This window comes from Stylophora pistillata, chromosome 7 (genome assembly GCF_964205215.1).
Source record: "Stylophora pistillata chromosome 7, jaStyPist1.2, whole genome shotgun sequence".
In the NCBI taxonomy this organism is placed as follows: Eukaryota; Metazoa; Cnidaria; class Anthozoa; order Scleractinia; family Pocilloporidae; genus Stylophora; species Stylophora pistillata.
The window spans coordinates 34,073,217-34,091,673 of record NC_142525.1 but is presented as its reverse complement, the minus strand read 5'-3'; the positions used below and the strand labels follow the sequence as shown (position 1 = coordinate 34,091,673).

At 38.6% G+C, this 18,457-nt stretch overlaps 3 protein-coding genes, 1 non-coding gene and 1 pseudogene across 4 annotated transcripts; 3 read left to right on the top strand and 2 right to left on the bottom strand.

The window, feature by feature from the left end:
- The first annotated feature begins 120 nt into the window (after positions 1–120).
- Positions 121–5,469, top strand: LOC111341874 (uncharacterized). The gene is made up of 4 exons (XR_015989146.1): positions 121–1,358; positions 1,877–2,199; positions 3,156–3,267; positions 4,219–5,469. It is a non-coding gene; the product is annotated as an uncharacterized LOC111341874 (transcript).
- A 375-nt stretch (positions 5,470–5,844) lies between these two features.
- Positions 5,845–9,915, top strand: LOC111341872 (uncharacterized). The gene is made up of 4 exons (XM_022948907.2): positions 5,845–6,281; positions 7,066–7,379; positions 8,293–8,437; positions 8,733–9,915. Exons 1-4 carry the CDS (start codon positions 5,990–5,992, stop codon positions 8,999–9,001), a joined length of 1,020 nt encoding a protein of 339 aa, XP_022804642.2. The 5' UTR covers positions 5,845–5,989; the 3' UTR covers positions 9,002–9,915.
- A 148-nt stretch (positions 9,916–10,063) lies between these two features.
- On the top strand, positions 10,064–13,208 carry LOC111341876 (uncharacterized). The gene is made up of 4 exons (XM_022948912.2): positions 10,064–10,739; positions 11,484–11,863; positions 12,073–12,163; positions 12,280–13,208. The coding sequence occupies exons 1-4, from the start codon at positions 10,436–10,438 to the stop codon at positions 12,540–12,542; spliced, it is 1,038 nt and encodes a 345-aa protein (XP_022804647.2). The 5' UTR covers positions 10,064–10,435; the 3' UTR covers positions 12,543–13,208.
- A 620-nt stretch (positions 13,209–13,828) lies between these two features.
- LOC111341875 (uncharacterized) lies at positions 13,829–16,665 on the bottom strand. The gene is made up of 2 exons (XM_022948910.2): positions 16,033–16,665; positions 13,829–15,398 (listed from the first exon to the last, which is right to left on the bottom strand). The coding sequence occupies exons 1-2, from the start codon at positions 16,313–16,315 to the stop codon at positions 14,311–14,313; spliced, it is 1,371 nt and encodes a 456-aa protein (XP_022804645.2). The 5' UTR covers positions 16,316–16,665; the 3' UTR covers positions 13,829–14,310.
- Positions 16,666–17,954: 1,289 nt separating this feature from the next.
- Positions 17,955–18,457, bottom strand: part of LOC148727571 (uncharacterized) — a 629-nt pseudogene continuing 126 nt past the window's right edge.

Genomic DNA, 18,457 nt, shown 5'->3' with positions numbered 1-18,457 from the left:
AGGTTCTCGCCAAATAAGTATAAACTCAGGCTATGTAGAAGGTGATCAGGCAATAAGCTTTTCCCAAGGGACTGGCCACATAAGACAATAGAGTAAACAGTTTGAGGTTAGGGGTTGCATTTGACAATTCATCGTGTCATCTAAGATTAGTCCTGTTAAAAAAAAACCGTGGTTGGTACTACAGTCAGCCTGAGCAGAAGTAATGACAGTGACCTTTCCGAAATAAAAGGAAACAGAAAGGTATTACATAATCAGAATGAAATGATGACTACCGTTATTGCTGGAATCTTTCCAATTATTATGCAGCTCCTTTTCCCGGTGATTATCAGCATTCAGTTTATTCAAGCAGCCATGTTTCCTTATAGAAAATTCGCTCTGTTAGGCAGTATAACTGGAAAACGAGTTATAACTTCAAGGAGTTACGTCATTCATAATGAATTGACCCGTTTTCTGCGTATGAAAAAATAACCTTTGATGTTGCAGACGAACGGAAACGACTAGCAATTTGTTTTGGAAGAAGAAAAAACACCAAAACGGGAAAAACCGAATTGAGCAAAAAGATCATATTTCTGACATATTTCGAACGACCAACCAAAACCATACTTAAGTTAACTATTTGAGGATCTACAAACCTTAGTGTAGCTCCTTGACGATCGTCGCCAAAATGCAGCCATTCCATGTACTTGCGCCTTGCATTTTCTAAAAGGGTACATGTAGGATAATGAAATATATCCATTCAGTGTACTTGTACCTTGCGTTATCTAAAAGGGTAGGTAAATAAACTGTTCGGCAAGTGTCTCGAGACAAAATTTTGCAAAACAAACGGTGCAGCTTAAAGAAAATTTGCTCTCTTCAAGACATGCTGAGAGTATATCTCAAGTCTTTCGTTCTCTTCTCAGTTTTGTCGGTACCATTCCATCCTTTTCCCTTTAGTAGAGAAGAAAAATTGCGTTATTTTTCGTGACCAGATGTTTCGTTGCGTGACTAAGAGGCTGTTTTCTAAGAAACAGCACTTCTTGAAAACCGAAAAAAAAAAAACAAATCATCGACGCTAAACATGGCGCCCGCGAAGGAGACATCCGTTTATATCTGTAACTGCGACAAGTTATGCGATTTAAACGAGGTAGAAGAGCTTTTTAAAGCTGTCAAAAAGAAGCTTGCTGTGAGGACTTCCTTTCAGATCGAAAAACACTACTTCAGCGGCGGACAAATCTCCGATGTGGTCAACAAAACCATCCCTAAATTGAAGATGGATTATGCGGTGTTTGTTGTGCATGCTGATGAATGCTGCCTCTCTTTTAGCGAGGACAGCGGTCACGGAAAGATCTATGAGGCTCTAAAGAAGCGAACAGGCTCTGGTAGGTTACCAATTTTTCTAGTACAAGGTCGTGTGTAATACATTCCTATTTCGTCACGTCACCCATTGTGTGTTGTTTCTAAGAACCTTCGGGTTATTCTTCTTGTACAGAGTAGTCAGAAATATGTCACCCAGTTCAACAACATATATGTCCCATCCAACGAAGAACGAAGAGTACGGACTATATTCTGAAAAATGTAAAAATAGAAAAGTTACACAATATATGACGAAAAAATGAAAGAGCTAGTCTCTCGACCTGCAGTAGAGGTTGTCGCCAAAGAAAGTGCGAAAATGAGATTAAAAAAAGCCTTGTTACAGAGATAGGGTTCTTAAACACTTTAAGTTCAGCTCAAATGATCCATTTTTTCCAGTTCTTAAATAAGGTTATGGCTACAATGTGACGGAACTTCCAATACATCCAGAGCCTTATTGAATTAGTCGACGGACTACAGTTATGTTCTACCAGTTATCTGTTTAATGGTCTATATTTTAAAAAAACACCTTCTTTTTGAATTCAAGATGAAAAAGTATTGATCGTCATAGGAGGAGATGTCAATTACAGGAACAAAGACGAAGAAAACCGTTCCATACTTTCACGACAGGCTAGGGATACAGTATTATCCCACCAACTTCGTCCAGAATTTATTGACGGTAGGAAAAGCTTTATATTTTCGTGGAACAAGAAACACAGAGCGATTCACGAAAACGCACTTAAACATTACTTTGATCCCAGCAAGAAGGGACAGAAATTTATGAATCAACTGGTCGCAGAGCCCGCTAGAATTGGACCTGAACTTGAAGAAGAAACCTTGATAACCTCTCTATTAGCCACACAAAGCCAGGTGACTATGACCTGATGTACTTGATTATCGATCTATGTATTCGAAGGTCTAGCATGTCTAATGCGGTCCAGTGACTATCTAGCCCCAATATTGCAGATCATCGTGTTATAAATCTGAAAATTTTCTCGCGCCTACGGCTAACATTTTAGAACATTTTCTATGGCTCAATAGTAGAGCACCAGAATGGGAAGCTAGACCGACGGTTTGAGGCTCGTTTCCTTCCACAATCGTCGCAGAGCGAATAACATCGTTCTTAGGTTAACTAAAAAGCTGATAATCTACCATCCTTTTCAATCTTTTTGCAACTAAAAGCCTGCTTTAAAGGTAGAAAAATGTCACAGTGCTTCCTTTGCTAAAGGGGAGGGAGGTTATCCCCTCAAGGGTTATTCAGAAGCCGAAGTACGTCGCATTAATTCGCTGTTCAGTCAGCATCTTTTTTAGTTGTAATTTTTATAATTAAGTTTAAGGAAAACTCAAGCGAGGCCTGGGGTCTGTGTTCTTTTCTAAAGCTTTCAGATTGAGATTTTAACTTTCAACACTACTCGATGGTGACCTACATGTCTAAAATATTCAATAGCCTTTGTTTCCACGCCAAACTTATTTAGATCGATTTATCATTTCACTAAATTGTTCATAGGAACTTGTTTTTCTTGCTAGATTCTCTCGAGGGGAGTTCTAGCCTCATTCCGTTACTCAAAACAATTTTTGGAAGGTTTCCAATTAATGGTAAAGTGGAATTGGTTAGACGGCTAAAACTATTTATATCCTGCCTTTTTTTTATCTGAAAATGAATAACCTTTGATAAGCCTTAGTAGATAAGTCGACAAATCATACTAAAGTAAATTCTTAGATAAGCTAAAAAGCTTTCATTTACGGTTAAATACGCCGACAAATATTGATTAAGACCCCGTTTAAATATCTTTTTATTTTTTATTTTTTTCACATAAAACACTCAGTCGCCTGAGATCTCTCTACAAGTACCTTCTGATATTGAAGAAGATACTAAAATCCCTGTTGATGAACAACAGGCCGAAATTGAAGATGAGAGTGAACCATCTGCTCTTCAAGGTATGGAAAACACTAGTAATACTATAGCATGGATATTGACTTCGTTGGAAGCAGAGGCTAGTTTTCCCTTGCTTGGCCGAGCTGTCTTCCCCAAGCTGTCTTCCTTCAAGCCCTTGTGTTGCTGCTCCTTTCTTGTTTAGGTCTCGACCAACACTAAGTACAGCTTTGTTGTACATTTCATAATAATAATAATAATAATAATAATAATAATTTAATATTTATATTGCGCAAATTAACATGTGGAAATGATCAAATGCGCATCACAACACTTTTCGGGGGACTTTGGCCGGACTGCATCAGCAGTTTACAAACAATCGAAGGAGACTTATTTGAAGATGCCCCCTCCCCCCAATTCCCAGTAAACAGGCCAGACCACATCACACTAATCTCGTGAGTGGGTTCTTTAACGTCCCCTGCCTAACCAAATTAACTAATTACTAGATCCAGGCGACGGGACCTACGGTTTATTCGTCCTTATCCGAGAAGAGTAGAATGTCTATCCATTTCTTGAGATTATAGAAAGGTAGCGGATTCTCCTCAGTTATTTTAAGACCTTGAGTGTTGGTCCGCCCGGGGCTCGAACCATCGACCTCGACCTCCCGCACAACAGTTCAGTGCTCTAACCAATTGAGCTAACGGGGAGGCGACGGAAACGGGTAAAACATTTTTATGCATACTGAAAATATGGAGAAATAGTGTTACTGTTCCCTGAAGACTTCTCGATTTATGCATGAATGTTAGTGAGCAATTGCCCCTTTAACAAGAGTTCTCTCCAGTCACCGCCTGAATAGTTCGGCTGTCTTAGGCTATTGGATGACCAAGGTTAAGATAACCAACTGTGTTCATGGAATTGTGGCGTTAATAGTAACTGGAGAAAAGCATATTTGAAAGATACCAAAACAGTACATGTCATTTACCAATAAATGCCTTTTCATGTTACTATTTTTCCAGTTTCCGCTTCACACTTCAGCACTCCTCATGAACAGTCTGGGTTTTTACTGCTGGAAACACGCATTCGTTATGGAAAAATTTCATATGAAAGCAAGGACGTGGTAACCTGGGTCGAAAGCTGGCAACCTTCTGAAAGAGATGCAGAAGATCTGGAACAAAATTGGAAGTCAACACCAGTTGCCACATTGAAGATGTATGGCGACAAAAGTGGAGAACTTCACAGGGTTGTGGTAACACCAAAGAAGTCACGGTGTTCAATTTCCTAAGGAGATTTTGAATTAGTGAAAAAATGAGCTCGCACAAAACATTTTAAACTGCGGTGAACTCACCTTTCCTTGGTCAAATGTACTTCCTTTGTTCTGACGAAAGGGCAGCCGACTTGAAACATCAGCTTCTTAAAATTCGTTACGTTGATGTTTTTTCCTTTATAAGACCTCGCTAACACCTAATGGATGAAAGGCCAGCGCTGTTTCGGATGGTCACCCTTACAAATCGGTGCATCGCAATGTGAATTTCAAATGCAAATTAGAGGCAGCTCTTTTTTAATTTTGTCTGCAACATTAAGAACTAGTCTCTAAAGGATCAAACATCTTTCAAAATAAAAATTTTCAACTTTACTATGATTAATTTCTTCAAAAGTGTACCGATTCTGGAACTGAAGCTTAATTAGCACCTAGTTTGTTATAACATTCTAGTTTTTAGATATGTAAAAACCTTTGCGAGCCGGCCTCTACTTTTCATGGGGACAATTTACAAACGAAGCTGAAAAATCAGGAATTGCATATATCTTGGTGATGTTTACATAAAAAAAAATGGAATGTGCATGATTGTAATCTTTTAAGCCATATCCAGAAGAAAATTATTGCCTCTGGTTGTCATCTTTTAAAAGAAATGGATCCGCTTTACGGCGCGGCATGGAGGATTACTCGACGCAACTACAAAGAAGTCGTGTGCATAACATCCAGATCCGAGTGCTATACCTTCCTTCATGGGAATTTGAGCCTAAATCCATTGACGATACACTGCTATACTGCTATGTCATTTGCAACAAGTTAAAGTCGGCTGACTCGAAACTCATCATTTGTCAATAAACTTGAACATTATCATGATGGCGTAACGCTGTATTTCTCCATTAAGTTTCCATCTGTAGCTCCAAAGAAAACGAAAAACAGGTATTTTTCCCTATTTCAGTAGATTTCTGCGCATTCCGAGCTAAAAGCAAACAAACAAATAAAATTTCTTGTTTTTAAAGATGTTTGATTCTTTACTGAAATGATGTCATACACATTCTCCAAGAATGCGTTGGTCTAAGCCTAAAATATGTTGGACTTGTGCTACAAAGCACTTCTGTTCCTATGTAATTTAGTGGGATTACTTTTTCTGCCACATCTGATGAAAGAGCGCAAGAATTTAGTTTTTACGAAAAAAATTTTAACAACATAACTTTAGAAAAATGCGGCACATTTTGCCAAAGTTGGTTGAGACTGATTAACCCTGGTCGTCTCTTTATCAAAGTATCAAAGCATCATATACCTCTATTTGATAGTCATACAGAAATAATCTTAATGAGACACGACGGAATATAAAAGAAATAAGTAGATCTCTCTATTCTGTCGCATATATTTGTCGATAATTCTAATTACCGTGTGGCTTAGCAAAAGTGGGAAGTGGTCACGAAATGGACATTTAGTTCACGTCAGCAATCATATCGTTGCGTGACGGGTTTTTCCCGGAATCAGGAACTTCCGCTCCTAAACAGAAAGCTGGAAACATGGCGCGTAGTAACCGAACGGAGTTTCACCTCTTTAACTGCGATAAATTGTGTAAGTTAAGTGAGGTAGAAACTTTGCTCAAAGCCGTTAAACGAAAGGCTTCTTCACAGATCAAGAAACATGAATTTAGGCGGGAACAAATCGAAGAAATCGTTGCTCAAGAGATTCCAAAATTAACGTCGATGGATTACGCTGTGTTCATTGTGCATGCAGCTGAGGCCTGCCTCTCCTTTAGTGATGAAAGTGGCTACGGAAAAATCTATGAGGCTCTCAAGAGGCGAACTGGCTCAGGTAGGCTCAAAGTTAACCGCATAAGAAAGAAGAAGTTCTTGATAGTTCTAAGGTCACATAACTCTTATTTTCGCGATGTTTCTGGGAAACCTCTCCCTCCAAATATTAGTTTGACACAAACACATTTAGGGCTTCATTTCCAAATCTTGCCAAATTTTTGATCCGTCGTTTTGTCTTTGAAATAGTAACTCTAACGATCAGCGGGTCACCGTATACGGCTATACGATTCCTATACTCCTCGAATCACTAAGGATAATAACACCTTTACTTCGAGACATGTTTTCGTGTCCACTTTTGCATTTTGAAATGGTAAACAATGTTCAAAACAGTGTGGACTGTGGGCTACAGATTACAGATCTCCCCCTAAAAATAAAGCACTTTTGCCCGAGTCTTTTTTTAAAGTTCCATGATGTTCTATTTTTTTATGTGTATAAGAACTTTCATTTCAGCGAACGTAATAAAGTGATTACAGCCGTAGCTTTTCGATGATGAGTCAACTATTGTGCCACTACCTATCATCTTTAGAGTTTTAAAGCTAACAAATCATTTAAATTATAAAATGAATGGCGAAATGAATGTAAATTACATGAAAAGTTAGCCTAGCATTAAGAAAGAAGAAATTGAGTTTTCAAACCCGCACAAAAGGTAACTGGCCGCCATCTTTCAAATGCTGACATACGTGTAGTAGTTATGCCTCCAACTAAAGGCGTCCTCGCATCCATTTCTCTATGAAGTCACCTTGAAGTCACATGTAATGCTACCTTTGGATTTCTATTTTCTCGAGATGAAAAAGTTTTGATCGTTATCAGTGGGGACAAAAATTACAAAAGCAAGAGCGAAGAAGACCAGTTGTTCCTCTCCAAGTGGGCAAGGGATACTATTTCTCGTCAATTTCGCACACATCTTGTGGATGGAAGAAAAAGTTTCATCTTCTCTTGGAATCAGAAACACAGGCCAATCCATGAAGAAGCACTGCTGCATTATTTTGATCCAGAGAAGAAAGGACAGAGGTTTGACCTTCAAACGCCAACTGCTGCGACCCCAAAGCTCCCAGGGCACCCCCCTACTCCTTCACACCACTCAGACATCCAGCAAGAGGTAAAAACGTGCAAAAATACCATAAAGAATAACTAACTCTTTTTATAGACCCTAAGGATTTAAGCCTTTTCATAACTTCTATTCTTATACAATTTGTCTTGAAAGAGTGGACAGAGTTGTACTATTGACTGCTAAGTGAGGGGAAGGGAGGGGGGAAGAGGGCTAGGTTTGTATCATGATAACATACCAAGCACTAAATGACATGGCTCCAACCTATCTTGTTGAACTTCTTAGTCGATATATTCCAGCACGAAGACTCCGTTCATCAAATATGAATCTACTTGAGGTCCCAACAATTCGAACTAAAACGTATGGACAAAGAGCATTCTCCTACGCTGCACCGTATTTGTGGAATCAACTACCTGAATGCATAAAAAACGCTGAATCTGCTGACTCCTTTAAACGCTTATTGAAAACTTATCTTTTCAAAAATTAAGCCACTAGATTTTTTTGATCTCGTACGTTGTCAAATATATGTATAACACGTAATACGTCGTTAGTTTAGATAGAGTAGCGATAAATGCATGTATAGGATTTTTATTGAAATTTTGTTAATTGTAATTGTAAAGCGCATAGAGTTCAATTTTAATGCGCTATATAAGAACTCATAATTGAATTAAATTAAATTAGGTTTATCGGAGAAATTTGCAATTGTGGCTGGTGACAGATGAATTGGGGTTTATTATTAGAGATTCTTCTATTGGTGTAAAACCGTTTGAGGAGCCAGATCCCAATTCCTTTTCGTTAATATATGTCCGTCCCTTACCTTTGGCAAATTCTTTAAGTGGTACGTAGGGTGTCGTAATCAATTATGTCCACTGTTGTTAATCCTCTGGAGACTAAGATTTAAAAGCACATCATAAAAACATCCTTCTTCAATGCCTATTTACATGTTATTAACTATTCCACGTAGGATTCAGAAATATCTGTACCAAAATCAGCTGATACTGAGGAGGCTGCACTCCAACGGAGTGTGACACAGGGCCAGAATTCGGGGTGTCAGTACGAAGAAGACGGTGAACAACAAACTTTGGATGTCACTCAAACTAGGTTACAAGGTATTGTCGTGGGATACTCTCTATCAATTCATGGATGCTTGTTTTTGAGCCTGTCCAGCAAGACTGGAATGCTCCGTTCATATATTGTTGCACGTAATGAATGTGTCTCTGTTACTCCCGGAGTTTCTCTGGGGTTGAATGATGAAGTGAAATTAATTTCGTTATCAATTTTAGAGCGAGCAAAAAGTATTCCTGAAATAGCAGCCAGTTTGCGTTTACACCAGATTGTAATAAAATTAAAGTTTGTGTTTTGTCGTAGTCTCATACGGTTAACTCGTATTCATTTTGTTACTAGATTCTGATGAGAATTCAGGAAAGAGCAATTTACGGCGTATCTTAAAACTACAAACAAGTCTGCGCTATGGTAAAATATCATACCGTAGTGCAGACGTGGAGACCTGGGACGGAAGCTGGAATCCTCCTGACAGCGAGGTAAAGAAGTTAGAACAGGAATACAAGTCAACACGCGTCATTCGATTGACAATCTTTGTTGATGAAAATGATAAGATTTGCGGTGTTATTGTGAAACCATATACCTTACGGGATTATTGCACAATTTCGTAAAGGCCCTGTTATTTTAGGCTATTAAAGAAGAACGTCATCAACCATGCATGAGTCTATTGTAGTAGCCGGATACTTGACCATGCTATTTACCTTAATCTACTAGCGTTCTATCACAAGTACTGCAATCTTATTAGTTATGCTACTATCTATCTATCCCACGATATATAGTCAGTACATTGAGTAGACTAACTATGGCAAGCCAATTGAAGCAATATTCAATACTAACCGGAAGCAATTTTGAATGTATTTTTTTCATTGAATTGAACTTGAATTTTCATTGAATTGAAACTGAATTTCATTTAATTGAACTTGAATTTTCATTGAATTTCATTGAATTTTCATTGAATTTCACTGAATTGAAATTGAATTTGATTTAATTGAACTTGAATTTTCATTGAATTTCATTGAATTGAAATCGCATTCCATTGAATTGAAATTTAATTTCATTGAATTGAAATTGAATTTTAGTATTGAATATTGCTACAATTGGCTTGCCATACCATGACTAACTTTGTGTGGTGATAAACAGAAGAAAAAAAAAACATGCCTTGATGTTACATTAAGGTTATGAATGATTTAGAAATTTATTGTAACCATACTATATCATTTGCCCTCGATCTTTCGAGCTTATTATCTGACTGTAAATTGGTTATAGGAGGAGTTGATTAGTAGAGGGTTCAGACAAGTGAGGTTTACGTTTAGATTTACGTTCCATAGCTCTGTTCACGAAACTAACAGCAGTTATTTCAATGCAAATTTGTGACTCAGTTATATTCACGATGTAAACGTCTGCTGACGCAATCATATAACAATGTTTATCTAAGTATTGAAATGACTCGGTACAGTAAAGTCTCTAAAGCATTAAAATTGTTCAAGAACTGAGATACCATTAAACCTTAGAAAAAGTTAAAAAATTTCTTGAAACGCGATATGAAATAATTTTTCGCGGAGTTCTAATGGGCTCTTGCTTTCTCAGAAAAAAGTAATTTTTGTTTTAAGAGTTCTCACAACTATTTGAAGCCCCCTCTCCCACCCATTTATCCAACAGTGTTGAAGGCAGCCACGAGGCTTGACAGAGAAAATTCACCTTTGATTTGGGGTTTGGAGAGGGAGGTCAACAGCAAGACTCTTCGGTGGGATGAAAATTAATCGTGCGAATACTTTAGCCAAGGCATGGTGGAAGCTCCCCTCTATAAATGTATTGCGAAAGTTGTATCGATAAAAAGTGTCTGTATTTCATCTCAATGATACATCTATTGCGTTGCTCAGTTCTTTAAATAGATGAATAATACATTTCCATTTAAGGTTATCTTGCGTGACTAAGCCGTAATGAATTCTGGGTATCTTCTACGAAACCAAACTAATAAAACCATTTCGCAAGAATAAATATTTCGTTTATTAGCGGATCCTTCCTCTTGTATAGCTCTACAAAACATGGAGATACAAGTTAAAAACTGTAAGACTGTTCACCTTTTTAACTGTGACAAAACTTTCCAACTGGATTCAGTGGAAGCACTCTTGGCTGCAGTGAAAGGCAAACTTGAATTCGAAATATCAACCAAACAGCATTCATTCAGACTTTCGGAGATGTCCCGTTTGAGCGACAGCATAGTTCCCTCTCTGCAAATGGATTTTGCCATTTTTGTCGTTCATGCCAATGAATCTCGACTCTCTATCAACGAAGACAACGCTGGCATTGGTTACGCGAAGATCTACAGAGCTTTGCTTAAAGCGACTGGTGAGTCTTACTGGTTAGATTATTCGGACGGAAGTGTGAACGTTGTTGTTTGATGAAAAGCTGCATGTAGTTAACACGCAAAGATTGGTGAAAGAACTCCAACCACCTGATCGGTCAGGATAACGTACAGCTGATTGACATCCGAATTTCAACCGACGATGCTGGATTGTCGTAAGGTCAAACTTCTTAGCCCTTTCAAACCGAAATATGTATAATTCATTTTTACTTCCAAGTTTCAGGCTTTTCAATTCAGTTTTGTATGTAACCATAATTTCAGGCACCAATTAAAAAACCTTTTTAGTTATCGATCTATGTTACTACATATATTATCTCTATTGCCAGATTCGTATATGTAGTTAGATACATATATTTCAAACAAAGGGAAGTAACGAAATTCATTGAGTTCGTTTCCTGCGTAATAAGTCAAAATCAGGTGAATTGTACTGTTTATTTGCAGAAAACTATGGAAAGGCTGAAAAATTATTATTCATACAGATTAAAATTGTGTCAAATTTCATCACCGGGTTAAAGTAATCCTGTGGTGAGGTAAATCGTAAACCCGGAAAACTTTCAAAACAAAATGTAGAATCCGTCACACAGAAGTTTTGAAATTAAATACGTGTTCTTAGTTTGCACGGTTAGCCATGCTATTGCTGTTCCGATTTTGTCCGAGAATTCATAGCGACGAATCCTCAACGTTCGATAGTTGTTTTACTAATTTTTAAAACTGTTTGCTACCATTAGGCGAAAAAGTTGTGGTAATTATAGGTGGTGACGACAACTATGAAGGGAAAGAAGAGGAAAACAAAGCTGTTCTGTCACGTTGGGCTCGGAGTAAAGTATCGTCACAATTCGGGAAGGAATATCTTGACGGAAGGAAGAGTTTCAGTTTTTCCTGGCACACAAACCACCGAGCGATTCACGAAAAGGCTCTTATACACTTTTTTGATCCAAGTAAGAGGGGCGAAAAATTTGATTATCATCTGCCAGAAATCATTCTACCAGCCGATGCTTTAAACGCAACAGCTGAGAAAAATGAACAGGAGTTGAATCCTCAATCAGATACTAGACCATGTACGCCAATAAGCAGTCCAGAAAATAATTTACCGTTTCCAACGGATAAGGTGAGACTAGAGAGTTGTTGCTAAATTCTTAAATCAAGTTTGATGATTACTAGAGATTATATTTTGGCAAGTTCTATTCTTAATACAAGTATATAAATATATTAAATCTGAGGGTACATATTCGACGATTCAAGGAGATGGTATATGTTGCCCGATAATGCGGCAAGAAACCGTTTCTGTCTAACAGAAAATATCACTCTGAAACACAGGTCGAGTATGTCAATGAATTTGAAGTAACTTACAACAAAGACAAGGAGGAAGTAACCATTGCTGTTGGTCCTCACGATCAAATTCCTACAGGTAAGCTTCAATTTTAATCGATCTTGATCCGTGAGTTGTCTTCGTCCCGCTTTTGCACCATCTAATCTACTATATGATCTGAATCTTGTCCTGTAATATTGTTCTTACCCCACCAGGGTCGATTTATAATTACCCAGAAGGCTCAGTTCTTCTAGATACTCGGCTTCGCTATGGGGAAGTCTCAGAGGACGTGAGTGATGTGGTTCAAAGGAAGAAAGGATGGCAGGTACCGGAAGGCTACAGGGATCATCTGAGGGGAAAACATGTGGCAGACCCCAACCTTGGAATAAAGTTTGTTGTTCACCGGAACGAGCTTACCACAGTTGTAATCCGCAACTGGTTTCGACCGTTTTGGGGGGGATGTTGTACTGTACTCTAAGCGTTAAGAAAGTATATATTTTTCAACAAACTTTCCTAAACAACCAGAAGTAATATATATTCATCTTTCGAGGCAGAGCGTCGAACAATCTATAGTTTAAACAGAGATGACCAATAACTTCATTTTCGATGCATGGCAAAGATTACTTTAGTCCTGGGTTTGAAAGCTTGCAGAAATACCAATCATTGTAAAGACATTATTGACATAACGCTGTCGTTAAGTTCTAGTTGGGAGAGAAAGCTCGCCACAGTTGGACAAAGGTGATTTGGCTTCCGTACTGATTCCTCAAAACCCATATTTTAACGTCCAACCTACTATGCATGCAAAAGTCCCACTCTCCAAGAGTTGTAGTCACTGATCGCCTGTATTTTGTAACTGATTTTAAGAAAGTTTAGAATGCTAATGATTCTGCGAAACATTGAATGTCCTCGCACAACAGTTTCCTAGAACTCTTTTGTTTCAAATTTGATTTTCGAATTGTTTCACATCGCTGGTCAAGGGTACAAGGTCTTAAATAAAGAAATTAATAACCATACTATTTTATGGAAATTTGTTAAAAGTCGAAGTCAGAAAACTGATCGAAAAAAACAGCTTGAACCTAGCAAAGATCGATTTAAATAAATAAATAAATAATAAATAAATAAAATTTATTTATTTATTTATTTAGATATGTGGAAGATGAGTCAACGTTATTGTCCGATTCTTGAGGGTATCTTGAGCCAATCATTTGTGGATTTGTTGTGGGAGATTTCATTGTAAGTTCTTCCGATGGTTGAAGACTAGGACGAGTTTCGTCAAAAATGCTGTGCACATCTTCCATGAACTCACCTGGCACGTCAGAGCCGCGAATTGCAAAATCTAAAGAGTAGAACACACTTGGTCACACATGTAAGCATTTTTATACTACCAGGCACAGTTCCCTGATAGTACGCGCTTTGGACCCGGGGTCAATAAAATTGGAACCAAGCATAATTTATGATTGACTTTTATGTATACTAAATGTTTTGATATCGTGCAATCAATTGTCTTACTGTAAATAATGTTTTCAAAGCTGATTTCCGGATTTGAACATTCTCTTTACTAAGAAGAGCATAGACGTTATGACTATTTTATTGAGAACTGCTATTTTGGTCCATCCTAACCTTTGGTTTCTCCATTAATTAAAGATGTTGTTTATCTGGGACCACCTCTCTGATAAATGAGAGGTGTATCAGCCGGCCTCTATTCTGTTTCTTTACCCGTTGTGAATGAAGAGGTGGCGTTACCGTAATGCGAGGAACTTTACATTCTACATTTGAATATTTTATTTGTACTTTCGGAAAAAAATCTTACATAACTAACAAAGGGTAGATAAGTCGAGGAAACACAATGTTTTCCTGAAATCCTTCACAGAAATTTAGGTCCGTTTCTTGTTCATTTTATGTAAGAGATCAGTACCGCAAAAAGTTGATATCAATGTTCCTATCATCAAGAGAAGGATCGTAGCTGAAAGAGTACAATTACCTATAAAAGAAGACGACTACGCAATGTTTCTGAGAAAGCCTGTAGACATTCTGATCGACATGTGTCATGCTATCCCAATACTATATTACAACAGAAAGCGTTACATGACGTATCAATGACAGATTGTCGTCATTGTCAGTGTCACATCATATTACATCTAATCAAAATATAAATTTCACTACAAATAAATCAGATCGATAGCTTACACTTCGAGTTATTTGCTAAGGCATATCGCCTCTAGTCATTTGTCGTTCGAAGGCACAGTTCAAGGTTTTTTCCACCTCGAAAAAAGAGAATTTTCCTTTACCGTTCGAATTACTTTTTTCAAATTATTTTTACCTATTACTACACATCGAAAGTTGTCAGAGTCATTTGAAATGATGTACAGGTCACCAGTAGGCTTATTATCTATTGCTCTGAACCCATCAATAATGTGTTGCGGAATACACTTGTTCCCATACTTAAACTGTACAGCAACGTCTTCAAATGACACCACTCCGTTGTAAACACGAGTTTTTAACACCAGTTTTTCATCGGCAGCAAGCTGTACTTCCCCATCCAACGAAAGCTCTTTCAAATTTGGATCAGTGTAACACTCAATTGAGCCATCGCTGTGCTTCATGACTATCACTCCAATCAAAGGTGTGTTGCGATGTTTTTTAAGCAGTCTCTCTTGAATGTCATCAGGAACTTTAAACCCAGGGTCCCATATTTGAAGGTCACCTATCCGATCAGGTGCCTTTCCATAACGAGCGAAACCTCTCAGTAAAACAATGGGAGGGGATTTAACTGAGAATTGTGACGCCCGCACCAGCTGTTGGGTATTTTGAGTTGGGGTGCTTTTTTCCTCTGATAAATTCCGTTGAAGATAATCTTGACCCCCTCCTTGTGCGTCTCTCTCATTACTGAAAGAGGGTTCTATCCCCTCCCTGTCTCTGCCGCTGCGCGCAGAACAACTGTCGCCATCACGGTGTGAATCAGCCTGCCTTACTTCGACCGCTGTCAGTTCAGAAGTGGCTTCATTGTTACGTAGGAGACTTTTGTCGGTTTTCTGTGGATTTTGTAAGCCTGGAGATTGGATTTCTGGTTTTGTCTGTTGGTTTGGAGATTGCTGCTGATATTCGAACTTTTGTCCTTTCTTGTTTGGGTCAAAGTGATGCAGCAGAGCTTGTTCGTGAATCGCTCGATGTTGTTTGTTCCAGGAAAAGATAAAGCCCTTTCTACCATCAAGATACTCTTCACTGAATTGTGACGAAACTTTCCTTTTCGCCCAGCGTGAAATAACCTCTCGATTCTCTTCGCCGTTTCCCTCGTAGTTGTCATCTCCCCCTATAACGACGATTACATCTCCTCCTTTGGACAAAGCAGATGTAAATAGCATAGAGTATCATTGATTTTGTAAATAATTATTACTGAGGCTCCGAGCGTACGTTACTGGATAAGACGCGGGAATCTGAGGCCGTAACAATTATCCACTAAAAATCAAATGTACTTTCCAATGTTAGTCTGTTTGTAAATCGTATCCGTGGCCGTTTTGATAGACACGCTAGTTGATGACCACCTTAAAAAACGTTATGATACTTGTTCCGGTGTCGCGAATATTCTCCAACGAAATTCTAAAGCTTAGAAAAGTCCGAGCTCTTCCCTTTTATGTGAGTGTTCCCACCCCTGAGAGTCGAAGAACAAGAACAGAAACACGAGTCCGAGTGCAAACTCTGAGTATTACTTTGACACAGCTGCATGAAACAATTGGTCGCTATGTGCCACTCTACAGAGCACCCGTCGAACTTGATCAAACGAAAGATATCAACTTATGCTAATAAACTACAATATCTGAGCCTCTGCTTTGGGAGATATTGAGCACTTCTGCCGTGATATATTCGATTAAGTTACCGCCGAGAGAAAACTTGGTTTGCCGAACGGCGCTTTATCAAGCAAATGTGTTTAGAACAAGGAAAAATTGAAGTTACAAACTTCCGCTTCTTACCCGTTGCTTGTAGCAAAGCTCTGTATATTTTGGCGTAACCAATTCCAGAGTTGTCTTCGTTGATCGAGAGTCGAGACTCGTATGCATGAACCACGAAAAAAGCCATATTCATCTCTAAGGTTGGAATCTTTTCGACGTTTTCAGACATTTGAGCAAGTCTGAATGAATGCTTCTCTACACGCTCAACATGGATACTGAACTGGTCAAGCAATTTTTCAACAGGCTCTAGCTTGTACGTGTTATCACAGTTGAAAAGATGAACTCGCTTTTTTAACTGCGACATATTAATTTTGTGCCTTTTCTGTCGCTTTGAACGTAGCTGTTGTTCGAATCCTGGTAGAAGACGTCTTGATTTTTCAATTCGCCTATTGTAGAAGACGACGGCTTGCGCTATGTTTCCGACACTGAAAGCCTGTCACTTTTTTGATCGACATGGGTCACACAATCACAACACAATATTGCGACACACTGGAAACCCAAGGTGAGCAAGAGTGGCAGTTTGGTAGCCCACATCATGATAACTTCTCAAATTTATTTCCTCTGCATGGAAACTGCAAGAGAGGAAATGAAGCCATTTTGGTGTTAATCAGTATTAAGAATAAATATTAGCGAGAAAAACACACAACGTTTCGATGACTCCATGTCATCATTCTCAAGTGAGAAGAGAATAAAAATGAATAGTTAATTTATACCGTATGAAGGTGACAAACGTAAAAAGTTAAAAAAAATTTTAAAAAATTTAAATAAATAATTGCGCGTGTTGAGTTCATAAATGTAAACTATTAAATAAATAGTTTCGCGCGTATGGAATCCGATTGTTTGTTCAAAGAGGGCTTCATCTTCTTTATGAAAAGAATTTCATGAACTAAACAGTCCAGTTTCCCGTCACACAAGCTCTCATCACACAAGCTCGTCACACAAGCTCGTCACACAAGCTCGTCACACAAGCTCTCATTCTTCCAAAAGCTTGTTCTCTCCCGAGGTTTAAAGTTCTCCCTTCCACAACGCATATCTGCCATCGAGATAAAAGCTAGTTTTGAAAAACTCTACTGGAAACTGGAGCGGACTCTTGCTGATGACAAGAAAGAGTTAACTGCCGCAACCCTCCGTTCTATTGCACTTAATTACATCGAGTGCAAATCACCGAAGCCGCCAAAACCACTTCAAAGGGCTATAAAGCAGTTGAAACGACTTGACAACATCGTCGTCACGAAGCCAGATAAAGGTACTGGTGTAGTCATCATGAACAAATCTGATTATATTAACCTGCTGAGCCAGGCATCTATCAATGATACATCGAAGTTCACACCTGTCAGCCTGCAGAGACCTAAAACGAGAGCCCGCCCAGTAAAGCATTACCACCCTCTATTGGAGAAGGAGAAGCACCTTGCATCTGTTGTACGGAAGATCTTACCAAAGCAGATTGCCGACCGTGTTTGCCAGGCTGGCTCACGCCTTGCCCATCTTTATGGACTCCCCAAGACATACAAAGACAACCTATCCATGAGACCTATCCTATCTGCCACCGGCACTTACAACTATGCCCTCGCCAAGTGGCTTGATGACAAACTGAAGCCCCTGTCAAGCTACAATACGCTGTCAATACTACACACGACCTCAGCATTACAAAGCCTGAACTGGTTCAACTTCTAGAAGTTGCAACTATGAATCAACTACTCCAATTTGATGGCAATCTTTACGAGCAGATCGACGGTGTGGCCATTGGTTCTCCATTGGGCCCACTTATGGCAAACGCATTTCTCTGTTTTATCGAAGAGAAACTAGATCAAGACAACAAGCTCCGAAACGTTGTATGTTTTTCTCGCTAATATTTATTCTTAAATGTCTAACAAAATCTAATGTAAATCAGTATTAAGCCAAAAAAAATTTAATAAATTTTGGTAAAGAACGGGGTAAGAGGCTTACCTTTTTTCTTTTCAATTTTTTCTCAGATTTTATTCTAACCTATGGTTTCTCCGATGCGTGGATCAATAATTTCCTTGGATCTGGCTATTGGATTACTGTTATTTGTTGTGGTTTCCCTATCCCTCGTAATACTGCTGCCCTCAATTTTACTATCAAGAAGATGTGAAGAAGTCTTTTCTTCTTTAATCTCGCTTATTCCCGTTACAGCTTCAAATTGATGAAGGAAACTTTCTGTTTCCGGGGACGGGTTTGATTCCTACTGCCGCTCGTCTGACAAGTTAAAACATCTACGAAAGGGAGGCGCTGTTTCTTTCGATCCTGAAGGCGCTGCCTTTGGTTGTATTTTTCACTGATGCGGCCGATATTCGAATTTTTGTCCTTTCTTGTTTGGGTCAAAGTGATGCAACATGGCTTGTTCGTGAATCTTTCGATGTTGTTTGTTTCAAGAAAAGATGAAACTCCTTCTACCATCGAGATACTCCTCACCGAATTGTGAGAA

Bases quoted from the DNA above. Each gene is read 5' to 3' on its own strand.
- LOC111341872 (XM_022948907.2), top strand. From the start codon at position 5,990: ATGGCGCGTAGTAACCGAACGGAGTTTCACCTCTTTAACTGCGATAAA. The intron at 6,282-7,065 runs GTAGGCTCAAAG...TATTTTCTCGAG, and splicing joins CAAGAGGCGAACTGGCTCAG to ATGAAAAAGTTTTGATCGTT. The intron at 7,380-8,292 runs GTAAAAACGTGC...TATTCCACGTAG, and splicing joins ACTCAGACATCCAGCAAGAG to GATTCAGAAATATCTGTACC.
- LOC111341876 (XM_022948912.2), top strand. From the start codon at position 10,436: ATGGAGATACAAGTTAAAAACTGTAAGACTGTTCACCTTTTTAACTGT. The intron at 11,864-12,072 runs GTGAGACTAGAG...TCTGAAACACAG, and splicing joins TACCGTTTCCAACGGATAAG to GTCGAGTATGTCAATGAATT. The intron at 12,164-12,279 runs GTAAGCTTCAAT...TTACCCCACCAG, and splicing joins TCACGATCAAATTCCTACAG to GGTCGATTTATAATTACCCA.
- LOC111341875 (XM_022948910.2), bottom strand. From the start codon at position 16,315: ATGTCGCAGTTAAAAAAGCGAGTTCATCTTTTCAACTGTGATAACACG. The intron at 15,399-16,032 runs GTAAGAAGCGGA...CTTTGTCCAAAG, and splicing joins AGCTTTGCTACAAGCAACGG to GAGGAGATGTAATCGTCGTT.